At 37.4% G+C, this 22,809-nt stretch overlaps 1 protein-coding gene across 4 annotated transcripts in view; it reads right to left on the minus strand.

The window, feature by feature from the left end:
* myo1g (myosin IG) overlaps positions 1–22,809 on the minus strand; it is a 107,536-nt gene that overhangs the window by 48,832 nt on the left and 35,895 nt on the right. For 3 of the 4 annotated variants that reach the window (XR_015516132.1, XM_087294905.1, NM_001045221.1), the window contains exons 17-20: positions 18,996–19,219; positions 18,762–18,906; positions 12,610–12,714; positions 7,962–8,075 (exon numbers count right to left, since the gene is read on the minus strand). Coding sequence is in view for 2 of the 4 variants with exons in the window: in XM_087294905.1 (XP_087151031.1) it covers positions 7,962–8,075; positions 12,610–12,714; positions 18,762–18,906; positions 18,996–19,219 (588 nt within the window). In the remaining 2 variants the exon portion in view is untranslated. Of the gene's footprint in view, positions 1–7,961; positions 9,743–12,609; positions 12,715–18,761; positions 18,907–18,995; positions 19,220–22,809 lie in introns of those variants that run through there. The other variant, XR_015516133.1, reaches the window with a different exon arrangement.

Here is a 22,809-nt window from a genome sequence, read left to right on the forward strand (position 1 = left end):
CATCCACCCATTCATCATTCTTTTTCCATCCATCCTATCTTTGTTTGTTTCACTATTATTCTTCCATCCATCCATCCATCCATCCATCCATCCATCCATCCATCCATCCACCCATCCTTCCTTCCTTTCTCTCTTCATTCCATCTGTCCTTTCATCCATCCATCCATCCTACCCTCCAACTTTTCAATCCATCCATCCATTTATCCTTCCTTCCTTTCTCTCTTCATTTCATCCTTCCTTCCTTCCTTCCTTCCTTCCTTCCTTCCTCATTTCATTCCTCATTTTCATTCATTTCTTTCTTTATCTCTCTAAAACAAGAACTTCTCATACCCAGGAAATACAGGCCTATATGATTTATGTTTTTATGAAACTGACATTCCACACAAACCACCATGTTCTTGTGTTATTCTGTTATCTTTTTGATATTTAACACTGTGCAGTGTATACTGTATGTGTGCATAACTGGGATGATACATAGCTCTAACTGAACTGGCCAATCACTTCTCTCCATCTCTCTTTCTTACTCACTCTCCTTATGATATGCCTGGCCCTGCTTCCAGCAGAGACGTGTAAAACATATAGATATGGATCAATTTGCTGATTTATTGTGTGTGTGTGTGTGTGTGTGTGTGTGTGTGTGTGTGTATTGTTACAGGGAAGCTCAAACCACAGTAATGCAGTCTGTGAGCAAATCCCTCTCTCACTGTATAGGATATGAGAATGTAGACTGTAGACTGAATGTAGGTCAGACACCTCACACACAGACTGTTCTGGTCACTGAATTCACTCAGACGCAGCCACAAGTTTGCGAATGACCCTGTTAAATCATCTGTCGTGGCTGGTCTTATGAAGTACTAGAGCTGTCATCTAATAAAAGAGCTCAGTTGGCTGTTGTAAGCAAAATTCTATGAGCTAAAGCCATGCTAAAAATCCAGCATGACTGCAGCACGCTAACACTTTGACCCACATTTGCACGGTTGCATAAAACAAAAACAAACAAAGACAGTGACTGACACCGAGTTGTTTCTGTTTTCAGTTTTTTGTGTGTGTGTGTGTGTGTGTGTGTGTGTGTGTGTGTGTGTGTGTGTGTGTGTGTGCTTTCTCAGTTTAACTAGGGCAGGGCTGAAATGATAGACTTCTCACTTATTATGGATTATCAGTTTGACATTTCAAAGTTGAATATGATTAAAGGTGCTATAGGTGATTATCTTCAAAAACTATTTTTGTTATGCTGGCTAAATCCATCCATAGTCAAAAACGTGTTTAAATTTCTGGTCACCTTTTTTAAAGGTACAATTCTTGCTATTAAACAACTGTTCACTATGATTTTACCTCAATAAACTCTTAATTTGCTTCTTATTGATATATAGTAAGAGTTTGCTCAGGGTGGATAGGCAAATGGGTTGTGTCTCATTGCAATTAGTTTTTATTTCACATGACTTTTCAGGGCTCAAAATAAAGGATTTACCAAATTGATCTGTACTGGCTAAAGGTCCTATGTCACCAGTTAACTACAACACATAAATGGGGAGTTAACCTCATATTGAAGCAATGCTATTGTTAAAAAATGTTTATAATTAAACAATATTCATAAATATACCTGTAAGCAAAATAAGGCAGGTAAAAAAAAAAAAAAGAGTACCGTATGTGATCATGAACGATTGATCACGTGGACACGGTTAATGTTAGGCCTGTTAATAATCTGTTCAAAGAATAAATAAAGCGAAAGCAGACTCTACTGCTGCTTACAAAAGGATTTTTTTTTTTTAACTTGAGCTCTTGAAAGCAGCAGGACTGTGGGTGCATGGTCATTGCTTTTCGTCTAGTCTATTTCAAAAAGAACCGAACGCACTAGTTGTGCTTCCTAGGCATGGTTGCTTTGCGAAAGTAAGCGGGAGCGTGCACGCTTTTTGACAGTTGTGTACATCACATCACCTGCTCGAACACAATTATTGGATAATGTGCAGATGTTTAGATAAATTATGAACAACACTCCGATTTAGCAGATTTGTCACAATACAAGAGACCTGCAGAAGAGAAAGCAGAAATAGCAAAAAAGGTCCGCAAAAGATTCAGTTTGGTCTTGTAATAAGCCACTAGTTAACAGTGAGAATTGCTACCTAAACTAAAGTGTTAACCATTTTCTCACAATATACATTTTAGCATGAGCTCTTTTATTTCCCTATCTAAAATGGCTTGTTCAAGAATCTGGCCTCTTTAAACCATGCCTTTCTATGAGCTTATAATGCTCTGATTGGTCAGATTCTGCTGCTGTGTTTGTTGTTATTACTTAAAGCACATGGTGGAAATGTAACCAATATTACTTTATCTGGATTTCAGCTTTAAAGGCTTCCTTCTTGCACTTTTAAGTGAAAATATTTCAATAATAATTTGAATAAATAACTTAATTTTGACAAAAATGTCACATAGAACCTGATATTTAAGGTGACAAATTGGTGGCATCAGTTTTTCTGAACTACCAATTCAAGCAAAATCCAAGTCCTTCAGAAGAGAATGCAAAGTTATTTGCCTTTATAGCACAAAAAACTGCGTCTTATTGACATGTCAACTACACAAACCAAACAACTACATCTACAGTCTTTGAATGTCAAAGTAAACAATGTTCGCAGGCACAAAATGAAAATCTAAAATTTGATTAAAAAAACTACATATACAGGAAGTAAAGCTGAAAATACTGTTAACTATCTGCAATTCTGAATCTGTGTTCTTTTTGGATACAATAACTCCATTTATGAAGCACTTTGACCCTTGAAACTTTGAAGACCTTCTATATTCACAAGAAACTACATTGCACACTACAGAAAAACTATCATTTAAAAAAACAGGGGTAGTAAACAAAACTAAATCAACAAACTTATGACATGTTTAAATTAGTTCAAGTGGCATGTAAACTGATCATCATTTCGTCTTTATAAAAAAATGAAAGCACAAAATAATGATGATTACAAGCTTATTATACTTGTAAGTCACATTACATTTGCCTTGGGAAAGTCGTTTATAATATCAGCAAGAGAAAATATAGCAATGAGTACACTGATAAATGTTCATATTACAAATACACCTGCTCTTCAAATTGTAATGTACTTTAGAATAAATCCATCATGAAAGGTTTTTACAACAGCAATTGTTCAGATGTTTATATTTAAAACAAATTAGGGTCCCACTTTATATTAAGTGTCCTTAACTACTATGTACTTACATCAAAAAATTAATACAATGTACTTACTGTGTTTATAATGCAATTGAGAACACTTGTGGTGCTTTTGAGTTGGGATAGAGGTTGGGTTATGGACAGGTTTGGTGGTGTGGGTGGGTTTAAGGGTGGGATAAGGTGTAAGGTATGGTCAACAGAGTATTTACAAATGTAACTACAAAAGTTAATTACAGATGTAATTACATACATGTATTAATCAAGCATAAGTACACAGTAAATACACAATAAGTACATTGTAACAAACTATTATATATATTATATTAGTTATCATATTAGTTAAGGCCACTTAATATAAAGTGGGACCCAAATTAGACACAAGGGCGAGACAGTGGCGCAGTAGGTAGTGCTGTCACCTCACAGCAAGATGGTCACTGGGTCGCTGGTTCGAACCTCGGTTCAGTTGGTGTTTCTGTGTGGAGTTTGCATGTTCTCCCTGCCTTCGCGTGGGTTTCCTCCGGGATCTCCGGTTTCCCCCACAGTCCCAAGACATGTGGTACAGGTGAATTGGGTAAGCTAAATTGTCCGTAGTGTATGAGTGTGTTTGTGAATGTGTGTGTTGATGTTTCCCAGAAATAGGTTGCGGCTGGAGGGGCTGTGTAAAAACTTGCTGGATAGGTTGGCGGTTCATTGCGCTGTGGCAACCCCGGTTTAATAAAGGGACTAAGCCAACAAGAAAATGAATGAATGAATGAATGAATCAGACGCATTAATCTTTAAAAATATAAAACTACTGCAATGTAAATGTCCTAATTTGATGGATGCATCAAATAAAATATTTAAAACTCATTGTTACTTATTATAATATATATAATAAAAAAGGTATTATCCCATAATTTTTGTGAATTATTACTATACACTATAAAGATTTGGAAAATCTGCTTTACATGTACATGAACCATAGATATATACACTAGATATTGCATACAGGCCCTGAGCATGTGTCAATACCACCGCCACATTCATACAGTGCTCCCAGGACAAAAGCCATTCAACCGCACTTAGTGAAGACCAATGCCAATCAGAATATGCTGGACTTTTGCATTGTGAAAGGGTGTAGTAATGAGCGAACTAAGAAACCAAAGCATAAAGAAATTTCATAGGTTATATTTAGTTTTTTACGATTTTGCATATTATGAAATTGTATGATCAACAAGTGACGTTATTGATGAGAATACAGTCACTTACTGCATTCACTATAAAGCATAGGAGCACAAACTTGCACTAAATACTATGCTGGTTTTGTGGAGAAAAAAAAACACACAAAAAAAAACTGCGAAAATGTAATGAAACATGACAAAAGATGCTGATGCAAAAAATATGTATTATTGTCGCCAAAGAGAATGCTAGTTTTTGAAGCAACTTTAGGGTGCTTGATAACAAAACAGTGCCAAATATTTTTTTCATGATTTTATTAATCATATATATACTATTTAGATTAGGAAGGTGTATATTATGCTCACTGAGATGGAGGGACATCGATGCTTCACACAAATTGTTCATCATGGCGATTCATTCACAAACGAATCCCTCCCTCTATAACTTGGGAAAGGGGGTGTTGGAATAATCAGCGTTGGGCAAGCTACATGGAAAATTAGTTACTCTACTAAAAATGTAGCTTAACTACTCCAAAAGTTACCGCCTGGGAAATGTAGCAAACTAAGCAAAAAGCTACATGGCAAAAGTAGCTTTGCTACATCTAAGCTATTTCTTTTTTTTATTTCATTTTTAAATCAAAGCAACTTTAATCCAAGTCAGTTCTGTCTTAATGATCAATAAAACTGTCAAAGAAACATATGAGGCATAATTGTTAAGTTCATTTATTCACTGCAATTGGCTGTTCCAAACAGATACATTTTTTACAGCATTTGCAAAAATAAAAAATTAAAGAAATGCTGTTACACATCTACAACACTACAGTTATGTATAGTAAAGTGAAATATATAGGAAAGTATTATAGTATATATAACACACACACACAAACACACACACAACACACACACACACACACACACACACACACACACACACACACACACACACACACACACACACACACACACACACACACACACACACACACACACACACACACACACACACACACACACACATATATATATATACACACACAGTTAAAGTCAGAATTATTAGACCGCTTGTTTATTTTTTCTTTAATTTCTGTTTAACAGAGAGAAATTTTTTTCAACACATTTTTAATCATAATAGTTTTAATAACTCATTTCTAATAACTAATTTATTTTATCTTTGTCATGATGACAGTAAATAATATTTGACTAGATATTTTTCAAGAAACTTCTACACAGCTTAAAGTAATATTTAAAGGCTTAACTAGGTTAATTAGGTTAACTAGGCAGGTTAGGGTAATTAGGCAAGTTATTGTATAATAATGGTTTGTTCTGTAGACTATGGGAAAAAAAAATTGCTTAAAGGGGCTAATAATATTGACCTTAAAATGGTGTTTAAAAAATTAAAAACTGCTTTTATTCTAGCTGAAATAAAACAAATAAGACTTTCTCCAGAAGAAAAAAATAGTATAAAAAAAAGATACTGTATATATATCTGTATATATATTCAACTGTATATATATCTATATATATATACACTTCAACTGTGTATATATATATATATATATATATATATATATATATATATATATATATATATATATATATATATATATATATATATATATATATATATATATATATATATATATATATACATACATTAAATATAATACATTTTAAATATATTATAGTTTATAGTATATATAGTATAATATATCAACGCCTATATTATTATTGTTTCATGTAAGTGCAATTGGGCACATTTGCAGAACAAACAGTGAATAAATTTAAACCAATTCAACTCTAACAAGAGCACAGCATCAGAATTAACTTTAAGACAAGTACTTCGGGTTATGGTCCTGCTTCAGAAATAATTACACTACATTCATCTTTCCATCAAGCAAGTTTCTCATGTCAGCCCAATGATTGATTGGCGACATCACCGACTGGAGCGAGAAGTGACAGTAACTCAACAAAAAGTTTGTTTTCGACCACCGTAAAACACAAAGAAGAAGAATTCGCCATTGTTGCTATCATATGGATTTACTTTCATCGGCCAGACACCGACTTCACAACTCCGTGAATTGCGGTGGCGTCACTTAATGATCAGTGATCTGTAAATGTTGCTTGTGTGGACACTACGGCCCTACTTGCTTGAAATAATAGCTTTGCTACTGAAGACCTATTTGATTTAGAAAGTAGTGACGTTACCACTACGCTACTGCCCAAGAGCGTAGCTCTCTGTCGGCAAAGTGGGATTGACTCACATTCATCAATGTAGAAAAGTGATGTAAGATTATGATTTTCGTAATTTAAAAACTATTTGCATACTAACAAACAGGAATTTTATTTGTATATATATATATATATATATATATATATATATATATATATATATATATATATATATATGAGCAATATCACACAAGTAGCAGTGCGATATGGCTGTATATCGGCACTGGTAGGAGGCGTGCAATGGCACTCGTGTGATATTGCGTTTATACAACAGTTTGACGGCATAATTGTGTATATAAAATCAAAATCCAACATTGAGAGACTCAAAAACACTTTTGTATGTGGAACTACTTTCTTCCACATTGGATTTAAATCATAAGCTGACAGTTAAACAGTTGAGCGTGCATCTTTTAAACTTTAGATCCGTAGTGTCTGCTTTTTGCTGGCTGTATGTTGGGCGGAGTAATACACAAAGTGTAAAAAGGCTGTAGGAGTTCTGATATTGCAGAATATTGCACAGCTATCAGCCAATCAGATTTGAGAACCAGACATAACTGTTGTGTAAATATATATATATATATATATATATATATATATATATATATATATATATATATATATATATATATATATATATATATATATATATATATATATATATATATATATATATATATTCATTCATTTTCTTGTCAGCTTTTTCCCTTTATTAATCCGGGGTCGCCACAGCGGAATGAACCGCCAACTTATCCAGCAAGTTTTTAAGCAGCGGATGCCCTTCCAGCCACAACCCATCTCTGGGAAACATCCACACACATTCACACACACACTACGGACAATTTAGCCTACCCAATTCACCTGTACCACATGTCTTTGGACTGTGGGGGAAACCGGAGCACCCGGGGGAAACCCATGCGAAGGCAGGGAGAACATGCAAACTCCACACAGAAATGCCAACTGAGCCGAGGTTCGAACCAGCGACCTTCTTGCTGTGAGGCGACAGCACTACCTACTGCGCCACTGCAGTTTATATATATTATATATATACATCTCAATCTTAATCTTTAGGTTTTAATATGCAGTAGAATGTGTCTGTGTGTGTGTTTGTTTGTTTACATTTGTTCACATTTGTTTATGTGGTATATGAAGAAACAAAAAACATGCCTTGTAAATCAAAACCCTTAAAATCAGAAGAATGGGGTCTTTTGACAATTTTTTTTCGCCACAGATTTGGTTTTAGGGGTAGAGGTAGGGTAAGACCATATCATAAGCAGTTTTTACAATAACAACTACAACACGCCCATTGAGAGTAGACCATATATGTGTGTGTGTGTGTGTGTGTGTGTGTGTGTTACACATGAAATATTTGCACATACCAGCATCCCTGTACATGAAAGACTTACCGAATCAAGCGCTATCCGTTTCTGCACTTTAAAGTGTTTTTTGGGCTCCAGTCTGTAAATATGTTTGTCGGTGATGAGTAGAGCTCTGTCCTTTGTGTTGTTGAACCAGTTGAGCTGAACAAAAGAATAATCAGAAGAGAAAGAGAGAGAGAAAACCAGGTAAACCAACTGCCTCTGTCTGAGCTTGACTACAATAATAAGTAATTCAGGACTTTTTGAAATTCATATGCAACCTTTGCATCAGCAGCACTGTTTGGTGGGTTTATGTACAGCTCTATTGTACAGAATGTTCCAGGCTATAAAAATAGGCTGTGAAATTGGGTTGGTGGTGCGGTTGAGTCTCGCTGGGAAGGGAAGATAAACTGGACCAATGGTAGCTGCATCTTTAGCTGCAGTGCTATGATAGTGTGTGTATATTACAGTGTTTAGCTCAAGGCAGTCAAACATCCAGCATTGGGCTGTGCTTGTGATCTCCACATTGGCTGTGGTCAAATGAGCAATTTATATGTGAGAATATGAGGAAGTGAACTAGACTTTGTGACTTGAGGCTTGGTGAACTAAAAAAACGAATATATTTATTACATGTGTCAGGTTTATCTCATGTAAAAACTTGTTGAAGTTGAACAGTTGAAGTCAGAATTATTAGCCCCCCTGAATTATTAGCCTCTCAGTTTATTTTTTCCCAATTTCTGTTTAGCAGGGAGATTTTTTTTTCAACACATTTCTAAACATAATAGTTTTAACAGCTAATTACTCACAACTTTTTTTTTTAAATCTTTGCTATGATGACAGTAAAGATTTTACTAGATATTTTTCAAGACACTTCTATACAGCTTAAAATGAAAATGTAAAGGCTTAACTAGGTTAAATAGGTTTACTAGGCAAGTTAGAGTAATTAGGTAAGTCATTGTACCCAAGGTTTGTTCTGTAGACTATCTTTAAGCCTTTAATTGTCTCTTTAAGCTGTGTAGAAGTGTCAAGAAAATATCTAGTAAAATAGTATTTACTATCATCATGGCAAAGGTAAAAGAAATCAGTTATTTGAGATGAGTTATTAAAACTATTAGGTTTAGAAATGTGTTGAAAAAATCGTGTGACTTTAACTGTATATATATATATATTAAGGTTTAAGGGCGTAAATAATTTGGACCTTAAAATGGCTTTAAAAAAATAAACACAGCTTTTATTCCAGCCAAAATAAAACAAATAATACTTTCTCCAGAAGAAAAAAATATAATCAGACATACTGTGAAAATGGTCTTGCCCTTTTAAACATCATTTGGGAAATCAAAGGGGGCTAATAATTTTGACTTCAACTGTTTTTACTTTATTGTTTTTCAGACATTAAATAAATTTGCTCTCGTTTACCTTCTTACATTCAATCTAAACTTATTTGGCATTTGAATTATTTTGACTTTTTTTTTTACTATTGTCACTCTATTACATTTTTTTCAAACAGTGTTATTAACTGATTTTGCAGCATTATTTTACTTGCTCAGTTTTCTATTCATACCATTCTTAAATTATTTGGACTTCTAACATTACTTGTCTTAATATTTTAATTTTGAATTTGGCATGTTTAGTTGGACTGCTGTTATTTTATTATTTATGCCAATATTTCCCATATACTGCACTTGACTGTTATTTAATTTATTTTATAATACAGCTGTTTTTTTCCACTTGTGGCATTTTTAAATTTTACTTATCTAATCTATTGGCAGTGGGCATTGGTTCGAGTCTCTGCTAAGTCAGTTAGTATTTCTGTGTGGAGTTTGCATGTTCTCCCCATGTTCGTGTGGGTTCGGGTGTACCAGTTTCCCCCACAGTCCAAAGACATACGCTATAGGTTAATTGAATAAACAAAATTGACCGTAGTGTGTGAGTGTGAATGAGTGTGTATGGGTGTTTCTCAGTACTGGGTTGTGGCTGGAAGGGCATCCGTTGCCTAAAACACTTGATGGAATAGTTGGTGGTTCATTCCGCTGTGGTGACCTCTGAAATAGAGACTAAGCCGAAGAAAAAATGAATGGATGAAAGAATCCATTGGCAGTATTGTCATGCTATTCATTTTTATGTAGCTTGTTTACTTGAGCTATTATTTTATTTAACAGTATTGTTTATTTACTCTATTTGCACTTTTGTTAAGTTAACTATAAAAATGCTGCTTATTTGTGCTTTTTTAATTTAATTTCTTCAAAATGTTATTAAATTTTTCATTTCCTTTAATTTTCCAATTTAGTTTGCTTATTTACTGCATTTGAGCTGCTGTCATTATATTTTATTAAGGAATGTTGTTTGTTTACTTTATTCGGTTATTATATTTCCTATATTATTTGTTCTTGTTAGTTCATGCTAATATTGTTTTATTTTATTTCTTAATATAGTTTGTAAGGCAACACGGTGGCCCAGTGGTTAGCACTGTCGCCTCACAGCAAGAAGGTTGCTGGTTCGAGTCCCAGCTGGGTCAGTTGACATTTCTGCGTGGAGTTTGCATGTTCTCCCTGTGTTTGTGTAGGTTTCCTCCTGGTGTTCTCGTTTCCCTCACAGTCCAAAGACACAAGCTATACATGAACTGAGTGTATGTTTGTGCATGTGAGAGTGTATGGGTTTTTCCCAGTGGGTTGGAGCTGAAAAGGCATCCGCTGCATGAAAGATATGCTGGATAAGTTGTAGGTTCATTTAGCTGTGGCGACCCCTGATGAATAAAGGGACTAAGTTGAAGGAAAGTGAATGAACGAATGAATGAATACAGTTTGTTCACTATTATTTGATTTCATTACATTCCTTGTTTACCCCAATAACATCATAGTTATTTTAATGGTTAATATTGACTGTTAACAACGTCATTACAATTCTTAATATTGTTTTTTTTTTAATTCTGTCTAGTTATTTAACTTTATTCTATCACGCCAAACATAATGTTATTGTATTTATTTGTGTTAATATTGATAGTTTGCTCATTCAATACTATTGTTTCATTTTTTAATATCCCTTGTTTACAGCAGTTATACTATTTTTTTTTTAATTGTTAATATTGCTTGTTAAAGTCCCCAAGAAATCAAAACTAACCAAATGATTTTGTTAGTTTACATTGCCAGTTTTGTGGTAAACAATTCATCTGTGCATGTCAATAAAAACAAAATAATTGTTTGCCTTCTGATCTTTAATTGAAATCTGAAAATGCACTTCCTGTTTGTTTTCAGTTAATTTATCAGATTAGGTGATTTTGCGGTAAGTGGCTAACACTGCTCCAACTGTCAGTTTTGACAACAAACAGAAACGGTTAGAAGTAGTCTGTTAGGTTGTAATAACTCTTCTAAAACCCTTTCCAGATCTTTCTGAATGAAATGCCCACTTTACTAGATCTGTTCAGCTTAGGTAGAAAAAACAAGCCACGCCTACTGTTTGCTCATTAAAATTCTATTTCTCTAGGAACTGCTTCACAACACGAAAAGAATAACGATCGCAGCTTTCGGTTCACGGGGACTTTAATATATATTAATATACTATATTAACAATTGTATATAAGTTTTCCCTCTGTTTAGTTATTTAAACTTTATTCTTTTACACCAAAATTATTTTATTGCACTTGATCACATTATGTACCTCTTTCTATTGCTAATTTAAATTAAATTCAATTTTACCCAATTCTACCCCTTAGTTCCCCTCACCCCTACCTCTTGTTTCGTGCGTTCACGTCAAGGGGTAGGGTTGTCCAAATTCTCTTTAGCTTGAAGGCCTAGGGTTAAGGGGAATGGTTGAATCGCTCTTCGAACAAAAATTTTTAAGGACCACACTCAAAGAAAATTTCCCAGAATACACCAGGCACGATGGCAGATAGTCACACCCGGTAGTAAGGAGATCCACAATTTAGTATTTTTTTGTCATTATTATGAATTTTTACAAAAAAAAAAAAAAAACATCACTGTGTACGTGTTTTATTGTCATGCTTAAAATAAAAAAAAAAACGCTACAATAAAAACAGCTAAATTTCGCGAAATATAATCCATAATCATAAATCCCGTACAGCAGTCCCACAACATTTTGTCACTCGATGAGACTCAAATACTCTGTCAGAAAAGTCTAGTGGCTGGGAATGTGCTTTTTACGGTGTCTGCTGTAATGTTAATGTTGTTTTTTGATGTGTTTACATAGATGAATATGGCCACTGTGTTAAATACACAGTATTACGATCTTATTGTCACATTAGATCGTTATAACATAATATATGGCTTCAGTGACTTCCTGAAGATAAATACCAATAAATAACTCAAGTGGAATAACTACAGCAGTCGCGATTGTCTGATCTCATATGAAGTAAGAGATCGCAATGACATATGATGATGTGTGCAGGTGCTGTTGTGCTGTCCCAATTCTCTTTAAAGGCCAAGGGGAAGGGGAAAGGTTTACAAAAATAGAATTGGGATTTAGTCTTACTCATCCTCTACTTGACTTTTTTTCTTCAGTAGTTGCTTTACCCCCATTATTCTATAAATATTTTCTTAAGTGAACAATTCATAAATGTTTCAGAGCTCTTGCATGTGATTATATAGTAAGGAAAAAAATTTTTTTTGTGAACTATCCATTTAATGCTTTTGCGTTTTTATGTGTAAACAGCTATAGTTAAATAAAAAAAAAAAAAGCCTACCATCCTGACAGCGGATGAGAAGAGGACCTGTCCATACTGGTCTTTGTTCTTCAGCTCTTTAGTGATGCGAACAAAGTTGGAGCTCATCAGAGGAGAGTCTTTAGCCTGCAGTGAAGAAACACATCGCTGGATTGATGATTCTGAGAAGCTTAGTCACAGCAGCAACACAAACAGCATGCACGCTCCTGCTTCCATGGTTTCCTTCATGATAATTTCAGAACAATCCATGACGGATTTAAAAACACTGGCATCATCATCACCAGCCCACTTCGGCAATGCGTCAAACAGATTTGACACTTTATCTGCAACAACAGATTCTCAACTGTGCTTCATGAATAAGCTCTTGACTCATTTAGACCATCTGAAAACTTCAAAGGTCTGTGAAAGCTCATCGTTCATAGAAACTGACGACAGGAATACGGATTCAGTGTGCATTCTGCTTTAAAAATGTGTTGTGTAATACAGAAATCACAGTGAGTTGTGAAATTCAAGAGAATTAGTATGAATAAAAGAATACTCTTCCATTGAAATACTGTATAAAGCACATGTTCAAGGACTCGCTCTTTTTCTCACCATATAACGCCGTTTTGAAAGTTTTTTTAAATGCAAAGAACAAGCCAAGAAATGTTCATTTTTCTGCACAATAATGTAACAAACAGCAAGCAATATTTTAAAAGGGTATTATATAAAAGGATAAAATATTTAAAAATTGCCATTGAGTAGAAATATGTATTTACCTAGGTATAGCTGAATAATAAGAGTTTAGAACATGGGAATGACATTTCCTATAAATCCTAAATGAGCAAAAGACCTTGATTTTTCATTTTGGGTAAACTCTCCCTTTAAGTGACAATAGCCCTTTGGTAAACCAGATTCTCTGGAAAGATCATGCCAACATAAATATGCCAGGACTATCAACAGATCTAAGGTGACCTTTTCAGTAGAGAAATCAGGGCATGAGGATAGTCTCGTGAATGCTGTTACCTCCTGTGCCACAAAAGTCTCTCACTCAAAAAGCAACAGCTAAATTTGGTGGCCATGTGCAACAGCACGTCTGAAATATCCCCAGCCAAACAGCCCAATCTGTGTTAATGACAGTAATTTAAAAGGTTAGAGAAAAAAACACATGTGAACTTTTGAGGGTTAAAGCAGGCCAACGTTTGATTATCCAGCTAACAAGCAGCAAATTAGATCTGCTGACCTGCCATTGGTTGATAAACAAAACAGTTTAGTTTGGACAAAATGATAACTGTACCATATAAATGGGACAGATGATAATCCGCTTGTTAAGTGTGACGTCACGTGAAGGGGCTTCCGGGTCCAATCGCTCTATCAAACTGTATGGGGAGACTCATCAAATGGTAATAAAAAACATTTACAAAGCGATGTAATACTTTCGAAAATTACGATCCCAATATGTCCATGCCTAATATATAATGGCCAGAAAGTGATAATTTTTTTTTAAAAATGGTTAAAATTTGTATTTGTTATGCAGCAAGTCCAGAGACATAGTGTACACTATGGTTTAATATAAAATTCACCTTTAATGCTTAATAGGACTAAAAAGTGGCCATAAACACACATTTTCTTAATTCAAATGAGTAGCGGCTTGGACCCGGAAACAGTATTCCATACGTCACGACTTAACAAGAGGATGGGCCTTATCCTTTTTCCTTCATGGGGTTTTAGTGGAATTCCATACATGACAAAAATAAACATCATAATAAATTTGTTCCCTTATTTAAAGGAGCCATAGAGTGCATTGATTAAATATTTTAAATTTGTTTATGATTTCTACATAGGAGGTACATGGCTTAAGTAAGTTTAAAGGTTCTCAATAAATAGGTTTTATAGGCTTATTTACAGCCACAGAAAGAACCCCTAGAATGAGATGCTTAGTTTTGATCATATTTGGAACCTCTGAAATTGAAAGGTCTAAAATGACACTTTGTAGCTAGTGTCAGTGCATGAAACGCACATGCACATGTAACGGTGGCCAGCTAGTGAAGAGCTGTACAGGTAAACCTCACTCCTCTGACCGCTAAGGCCGTACTCACACTAGGTACAGTTGCCTCGAACCGGGCCAAAGCACGCTTGTCCCCCCTCCCGTCTCCCCCGACGGCCCGCGCTCACACCATATCGGGCCTCGGCATGCTTACGTCATCGCTGCTGCTCTGTTCTGTGAGAAGCGCTCTCTATGGCAAGCCTTTTTAGCATTTAAATCATAGTTCTGACTCCATAAATATATTTAGAGATATCTCTAATTATATTTTGACTAGTCATAATTATAATTCCACTACTCAGAATGACAATTAGAGATATCTGCAAATACAATTGTACGAAATCAGATTGGAGATATCTGCAAATATATTATGACTAGTCATATTCCTCCATCGACTTCCATTGAAAAATATTTGCTGATATCTCTAAATGAGTTTTGATTAGTGTCACAACCAGCGATCGCTCCCCAGAGGATCGCTGGTTCTCACACGAACTCCTGACTTCATTTCCGCATTCCCCAGGACTACACATTCATACATGCACTGCTCCCAAACACGTACGCCTGCTCATTCATGTATCCTGATTGCAAGCACCAGCTGAGCCTTGTTCACAGACTGATTACATCCCATTCATAAGCCACCCTCTCACGCTACCAGGTGGCCGAGTCTTGTTTTCCTAGTAACATTACAACGCGTTTCCCTGTCTGGTAACAGAAGACTCGGCCAGAACATGGATCCAGCGGGTATTCAAATCATGCGCCTCCGTCAGGATGCCCGGTCAATTGAGGAGTACGTGGAGAAATTCATTGAACTTTCACATCTGACATCTATGAGTGAGTTATGTTTAATGATTTTCTTTCGCGGAGGACTTGCTGAACCACTGTACTCCTACATGCCACTGCACAATCCCCACTGGACACTGCCTCAGCCAGAGCCTACGCCGCAGCCAGCGCCTCAGCCAGAGCCGACGTCGCAGCCAACGCCTCAGCCAGAGCCAACGTCGCAGCCAGCGCCTCAGCCAGAGCCGACGCCGCCGCCAACGCCTCAGCCAGAGTCGACGCCGCTGCCAGCGCCTCAGCCAGAGCCGACGCCTCAGCCAGAGCCACCGCCGGAGCTTCCCGGGTGGTCGCCGCCGCCTGAGCTTCCCGAGTGGTCGCCGCCGCCGCCTGAGCTTCCCGAGTGGTCGCCGCCGCCGCCTGAGCTTCCCGAGTGGTCGCCGCCGCCGCCTGAGCTTCCCGAGTGGTCGCCGCCGCCGCCTGAGCTTCCCGAGTGGCCGCGGTCGCTGCCTGAGCTTTCCGAGTGTCCGCCGCTGCCGGAGCTACCAGAACGGCCACAGCTCCTCGCCCTGTCGGCGCCATCCAGACAACTCGCCCTGCCGGCTCCCTTCAAGCCTTGAGCCCTGCCAGCTCCTCGCAGGACTCCAGGTCCTTCGCTGCCACGCAATCCAGGACCACTGCAGCTCCACTCTCCGGGTCTTCCGCAGCTCCAGTCTCCAGGCCCTCCGCAGCTCCACGCCCCAGGTACGCCCCAGCTGCATGGTCCTGGCCCTCCATCCCTCCCCCTGTTCTGCCTCCGCTCCGCCTCCCGCCTGAACAGTAAGTGGAGTGTCTGGAATCCACTCCTAGAGGGGGGGCTATGTCACAACCAGCGATCGCTCCCCAGAGGATCGCTGGTTCTCACACGAACTCCGGACTTCATTTCCGCATTCCCCAGGACTACACATTCATACATGCACTGCTCCCAAACACGCACGCCTGCTCATTCATGTATCCTGATTGCAAGCACCAGCTGAGCCTTGTTCACAGACTGATTACATCCCATTCATAAGCCACCCTCTCACGCTACCAGGTGGCCGAGTCTTGTTTTCCTAGTAACATTACAACGCGTTTCCCTGTCTTGTTTCTCCGTGTTTCGATCTTAGCCTTGTATTCTAGTTATCCTGTTAAGCCGCCTGCCTTTTGACCTTCTGCCTGTTTATATCGACTATGATTCTGGACTGCCTTCATATACCTGTTTGCACCTGATGACCATTGCTTGCCTGACTATTGAATAAACTGCATAGTGGATCTTACCTCCTGTGGTCTCCTGTCACTCCATCCCAGTCGTGGTTACAATTAGTCACAATTGTAATTAGAGATATTTCCAAATGAATTTTGACTAGTAACAATTGTAATTAGAGATATCTCTAACTGAGTTTTTACTAGTCATAATACATTTGGAGATATCTTAAATTCGTCATATTTAGAGATATTTACAAATATATTTGAAGATATCTCTAATTAATTTACTAATAGTCGAATTACAGTTGTAGATATCTTGAATTGGATTTTTGACTAGTCAAAATTCATTTGGAGATATCTCTAATTACATTTGTGACTAGTCAAAACTTATTTAGAGATATCTGCAAATATTTTTTAATGGAAGTCAATGGAGGAATATGACTAGTCAGTCATAATATATTTGCATATATCTCCAATCTAACTAGTCAAATTATAATTATGACTAGTCAAAACAGCTGACGTGCAGTGAGGGGTTTGCGTCTTTAAGAAACTACGGCAGATCACTTTGCGTTCAGTGATTTGCGATCACTGAACAGTAAGAATGATTAATAAATCCATATGAAACAACCCCTTAAAAGTCACATATCGCTTTCAGTTTCGGGCTTTGGTGTGTTTTGCACTCACACACAAGTGTACCGCGCCAAAGCCCAAGTGATCCGCGCTCAGGCACACCTCTTCCAACCGGGCCAGGGCCGGCCAAGTGAACCGTGCTTGAGCCCGATTCAGCGCACTCACACTTCTCAAACGATCCGGGAAACGGGCCTGGGCACGGTACGGATGGCATAGTGTGAGTAGGCCCTAAAGATGCTCTAGAAACAGAAGCTAGAGGCCATGGTCTTTAGCCTCCTTGGTAGAGCAACCGACTCCCATGCGAAAGGTCGTCGGTTCAGCACCATTTCGGAGCGGTTTGGGTGGCGTTAGACCGGCAGGGTAAATTGGTACTATTACACACACATCATGATGAAATTTGAACTTTAAAGTAAAAATAATCATACTTCATGTAAAAAAAATAATAAATTTATCAAACTGCACTGAAAAAAAAAAAGTTTACGCTTCATAATGGGTGTGGAGTGCTGCGACCAGAGAAGAAGTTGGCGTGGCGGCAGAGCAGGGGAGCGAAGCAAACAACTGTAAGTTGGCTCACAAAATGAGACAAACTGTGAGGAAACCCATGATTTTATAGTTTACGAAATAAACAGTAAGTAATTTATTGCCCTGCTACTTTAGTAATTCGTAATTTTATATACACATAACCACAATTTGTTTATATCATTATAAAGACAATCGTGTTTATATAAAGACTATAAATGAGGACTTCTCTCCTCTTCAGTCCCTGGGTTTGAATGCAGACACAGTGGATAGCAGTGCAGCAGGTCCCTTGCCCTATTTATTTAAACCATTAGCCCTGCCGGTAATCTGGAGGATTTTAAACATAGGGGAACACTGCACTGACGCGGTCTCACCCAGTCATTGGGTCTCACTCTCACAGCTTGGCAGGTCTGCCTTGCTTTTGGAAAGCACGTACACTCATGAATAATTAAAAACCAGGGTCATCTCAAAATATAAGAAAACTCAGCTATGAATAATAATGAAAAACCAACACGTCATCACGCCACTAGCAGATGCGCACTACATCACCGATTTTGATCCTGCCCCCAAAAATATTTTAAACCCATAAGATGAAATTAGCTGACAGAAGCTCAAAATTATCCAGTTTACCCTACAATTAAAGCTAACAGGTGCTAACATTGTCTTAACTGAAGCTCAACACACACAAATCTGTTAAGAATTCAAAAAACGTACTCTTAAAAAAAGATCAAGATAAAAAAAAAACAAAAAGAAAAACTGTTTAACTTAAAAAAAGAAGTAGAAACCTGGTTAACTCTCTAAATGAAATTAATGTCAAAACATACGTTGTTGTGACTTCGTATTATGCTATGTTTACAGTATGAATATATGCCTTGTTAACAATCAAATTAAAGTGGTAGAGGGTTGTTTTATCTTAGAGGAATGAGTAAGCTCAAGTAATGTAAAAATTCTGCACACTAAGCAAAGTGAAAATTCAAAATAAGCATCTAAATGAAAAACTCACATTGGCCAAGTAGTCTCTCTCCCAGGAACGGCTGTAGCCCCAGTCCATTCTCTCCCCGCTCAGAGCTGAAAAAGCAGCTACTTTTGCCCTCACCTCAGCCATGTCAGATGGGGGGATGTTTTTGATCAGCTGCCTTGCCCACCATCTAGGAAAGAAGCAGTGGAAGCATTAGAGAAAGGCTAAAATATAAAGAAAAGAAAAAAAGGCATTGTGAAGATGAAGTGATGCTAATACCGGCGGTACAGGTGTTGTGTAATTCTGTGGAACTGTGCCAGGGCTGCAGGTGGTGTTGGCCACTCCACACTCTTCCCATAGTCTGCCATGTTTCGAACGCTAGCAAAACGTCTCTCCACTTCCCAGAAGTGAGCCTTCACTTTATAGCATTTATAATAACCCATTATAGTATAAATTGCTCTTATTTTTCGACATCGCATACGTGCTAATGCACCTCGCCAAACCTGCAGAAAAACAGACATACAAGTTGAAGAAATCACATAATCGTTCTTTAAATATCAAAGATTTTACTAATGTGTAGTAACAATAGTTCAATTGAGCTACAAATTATAAGGGTAAACAGTCTGTGAATGTATATTTCCCACATCTATTTGCTGAAGTGGACTGCACTTGAAAATGACAGCAGGGTGGGAAACACAGCTGGAGTAAGTTTTTCAGGATGAATTGCACGCTCCTTTTAGACACGCACTCATGAACTTCCTTAAGCACCTCCCCACACGGGAATTACTGCTGCCATTTTGAAGTTCCATCCACTTCATCTACTGGACGAGGAAAGTTTACACATATAACCCCTCAACCCCTTCATTATGGTAAGTGCACAGTTTTGACATTACAACATCGTCTTGCATTTGCTGTGTCTTAGGGCATTCCTTTAAATCATTATCAGACGCTCCGTCAGTAGAGGGCACTTGTAATTTTATCATGACATACATCAAGAAGTCAATGAATTGGAAGGAATTTAGAGAGGGAAGGGCAAAAAAATGAGCTTGAACGCAGTCATGAATGAAGAAAGGAAGGAGGGAAGGAAGGAAGGAATGAATGAGTGGAAATGTAAAGGAATGAGAGACTAAACAATAGAGTAAGTTTGCAAATGAAAGACTAAATATGCATGTAACTGAAGAAGTCAGAGTGTGAGTGAATGAATGAATAAATGAATGAATGAATGAGAGATCAAGTGATTGAGAATGTGAAAGAGGGAGAAAGAAAGATCGAATGAGTAAGTGAGTGAGTGAGTGAGTAAGTGAGTGAGTGAGTGAGGGAGGGAAGGAGGGAGGGAATGAGTGTACGAACGAAAGACAACACAAGTTAGTAACAGAGAGTAAGGAAGTCAGAGTGTGAGTCAATGAATGAAAAAATTAAAGAATGAACAAATGAGAGATCAAGGGATCGAGAATGTGAAAGAGGGAGAAAGTAGGATCAAATGAGTGAGTGAGTGAGTGAGTGAGTGAGATAGAGAGAGGGACTAAACAGTGAATGTACGAACGAAAGACAACACAAGTGAATGAAAAAAATTAGGAAGTCAGAGTGTGAGTAAATGAATGAATGAATGAATGAATAATCAAGAATACAAATGAGAGTAAGCAAATGAGTAAGTGATGGAGTGAATAAATGAATGAAGTAATGAATGAACTAGAAATCAAGTGAGTGAGTGAGACAGGGTCATCTGCACAGATATATGTCAGCTGCCGGGTGGTCTCATCTGCTGTGCATTACAGAGTTTCCCTGTCGAGTTTTGGCTAGGTTGTTCTCTAGTTTAAGTTAGGCAGCATTAAGTGGGTCAGCAGTAAAATCAGGGCAAATCTCATTGCAGATAAATAATTAAATGCAACAAGAATAATTCAACAATCCTAATCCTTACCACAATAACACTTATTAGAGTCACACACAGCCTACACACTGGATGAATGAGTGGGAAAATCAAGAAATAATGAGCAGAACATTAGTATTTATATATCCATACCCTCATGTATTATAGCCCACTCTAATTATTCATAGATGATTGTGCATCATAAAAAGATGAATATTGGTTTAAAGGTGTTGTATTTAAGTTTTTGACCCTTATAAACCAGAAAATACAAAAATGTCCTTGCAGATATTTAAGAAACATGCCAAGGGAACATATTGTTTATCTGATAAACAATACTACATTAATCTATTCTCTTTTCAAAAAGTCAATTCTGTGTCAGAATATCTATCTTTGCTTTGGTCTGTGTAACTCCACCCACTGCCAGTTTACACAATGTCCTCAGGTGGAGAGTATCAGCCTTCGAAATAAGACGCAGATTCAGAATTATAAAAATCCATGATAGGACTATTTATTTGTCAATAAAAATATTACAAATGTAAACATTAGCTGACAAGCTTTTAATGTCAGGCTCGATTTTCAGGCTCCTGTTTGTGCTGTCAATCTGGCAACCTGCATGCCCTCCCAAAGGAGTAGGGTCCGGGTGAAAAAACACTATCCAACATTTTGAATTTGGGCCGCAATACATAGTTCAATCACTAGCTGTCAATCCTACACACTGCACCTTTAAGATGTTCTTATATACAGTTGTCACTGTCACCAATGATCCAGCCTGTGCAGATCGCTTAAGAACTACAAATCTGCCACTTTAATGAACTACAAATGTCATCATGCACTTCACTCACACACCTGGCTCAGATTCCGCCTTGATAGCAAACACACACAGCTGAAGCAGCTCAGGACTAATCAGATGGACTATAAACACAGCACACACACATCATTGCTGAGTCTTGTTATACTATTTGTGAACATTATGACACATTTGCCTTGCCTTGCTATGTTTGACCTTTGCTTTGTTTCTGTGTTTGTAGTTTACCGCCTGTACCGACCAGTCGCCTGTTGTGGTGGGCAAAGCGAGGCTTTACGAAACCCTGAAACAGTCGAAGCAAATGTGTCGAAACTTTGAATCGTTTCGAAACCCCACTCTACGTTGACACCTAGTGGTCATTGTTTATGTATTGCACTAGAACAGCTTCAGCAAAGAACAGTTGAGCAAATTTAGGTATTAAACCCCGCTTTGTATGATTTAACCTTCAAGTGATTTAGTGGTGTGGATAAGGTTTCTGACTACCATGCGGGGATAGTGGTTTTGAATCCAGGCCGATACAGCTATTTTGAAATGCTTTAATATCACTTTGTAATGCTCTGTTCTTGTATTGTTTTGTTTCAATACTGGTCTGACATTCGAATAAACAATATGTGAAAAAAATTGTTTGTCTTGTTTTGGTCATAAAACAAGGTTGTTGCTAGATCAGACATGGTTGTGGCCAGAAGTTAACAAGAATTATTTATATTATTCTTTAAATTTCCCATTTATTGTATTTTATTAACGTCTACACAAACCCTAAACCCTACCATTACAGTACTGCAAAAATATTAATTATTGTTTTACAGTGTTCCAAAAATGATGCTAGATTGATGGCGTATCCTCAGCTGCATCCTATCTAGACTACACCATAAAATAGTAACATGATTAAAATACATAAAAGCATGACTTTGGAGTATTTGTACAAGTCGGGATTCGAACCCAAAAGTCATTTGAAGCACAATAACAATGTGCACTTGCACGGTCCACTAGGCTATATGACAAACGTTTTTTTCTGATCATGTCAGTCAAATGCAGATTCGCCAGGTCTTGAAATGCTTCTAAACTGATTGTTGCTTTGAACTGCTTTAGTCACGTGACCAGGTGTTTCGAAACACTTTAGTCACGTGACCTGGGTGCTTCGGATCATGATTCATGCAGTGTTTTGAAACACTTGCGCTTTGGGATCTCGACAGTGTCGAAACATTAGTTTCACGTCAGCCATCCCTACTGTTTATCGAGCACACTTTGGATTACTCTGCATACACCTGTTTGTTCTTGTTTTGACCCTTGCTTGCTAGACCATTCTCTTAATAAAATCTGTATTTGGATCGTCAACTCCGTTGTCCAGCATCCTAAAATTACATCAATGTTACATACAGATATCTCTTTTTATACTGTGTATCCCCTAAAAAGTATATTAA

The sequence above is a fragment of the Danio rerio genome, chromosome 19 (assembly GCF_052040795.2).
Source record: "Danio rerio strain M-AB ecotype USA chromosome 19, GRCz13ab, whole genome shotgun sequence".
NCBI lineage: Eukaryota > Metazoa > Chordata > Actinopteri > Cypriniformes > Danionidae > Danio > Danio rerio.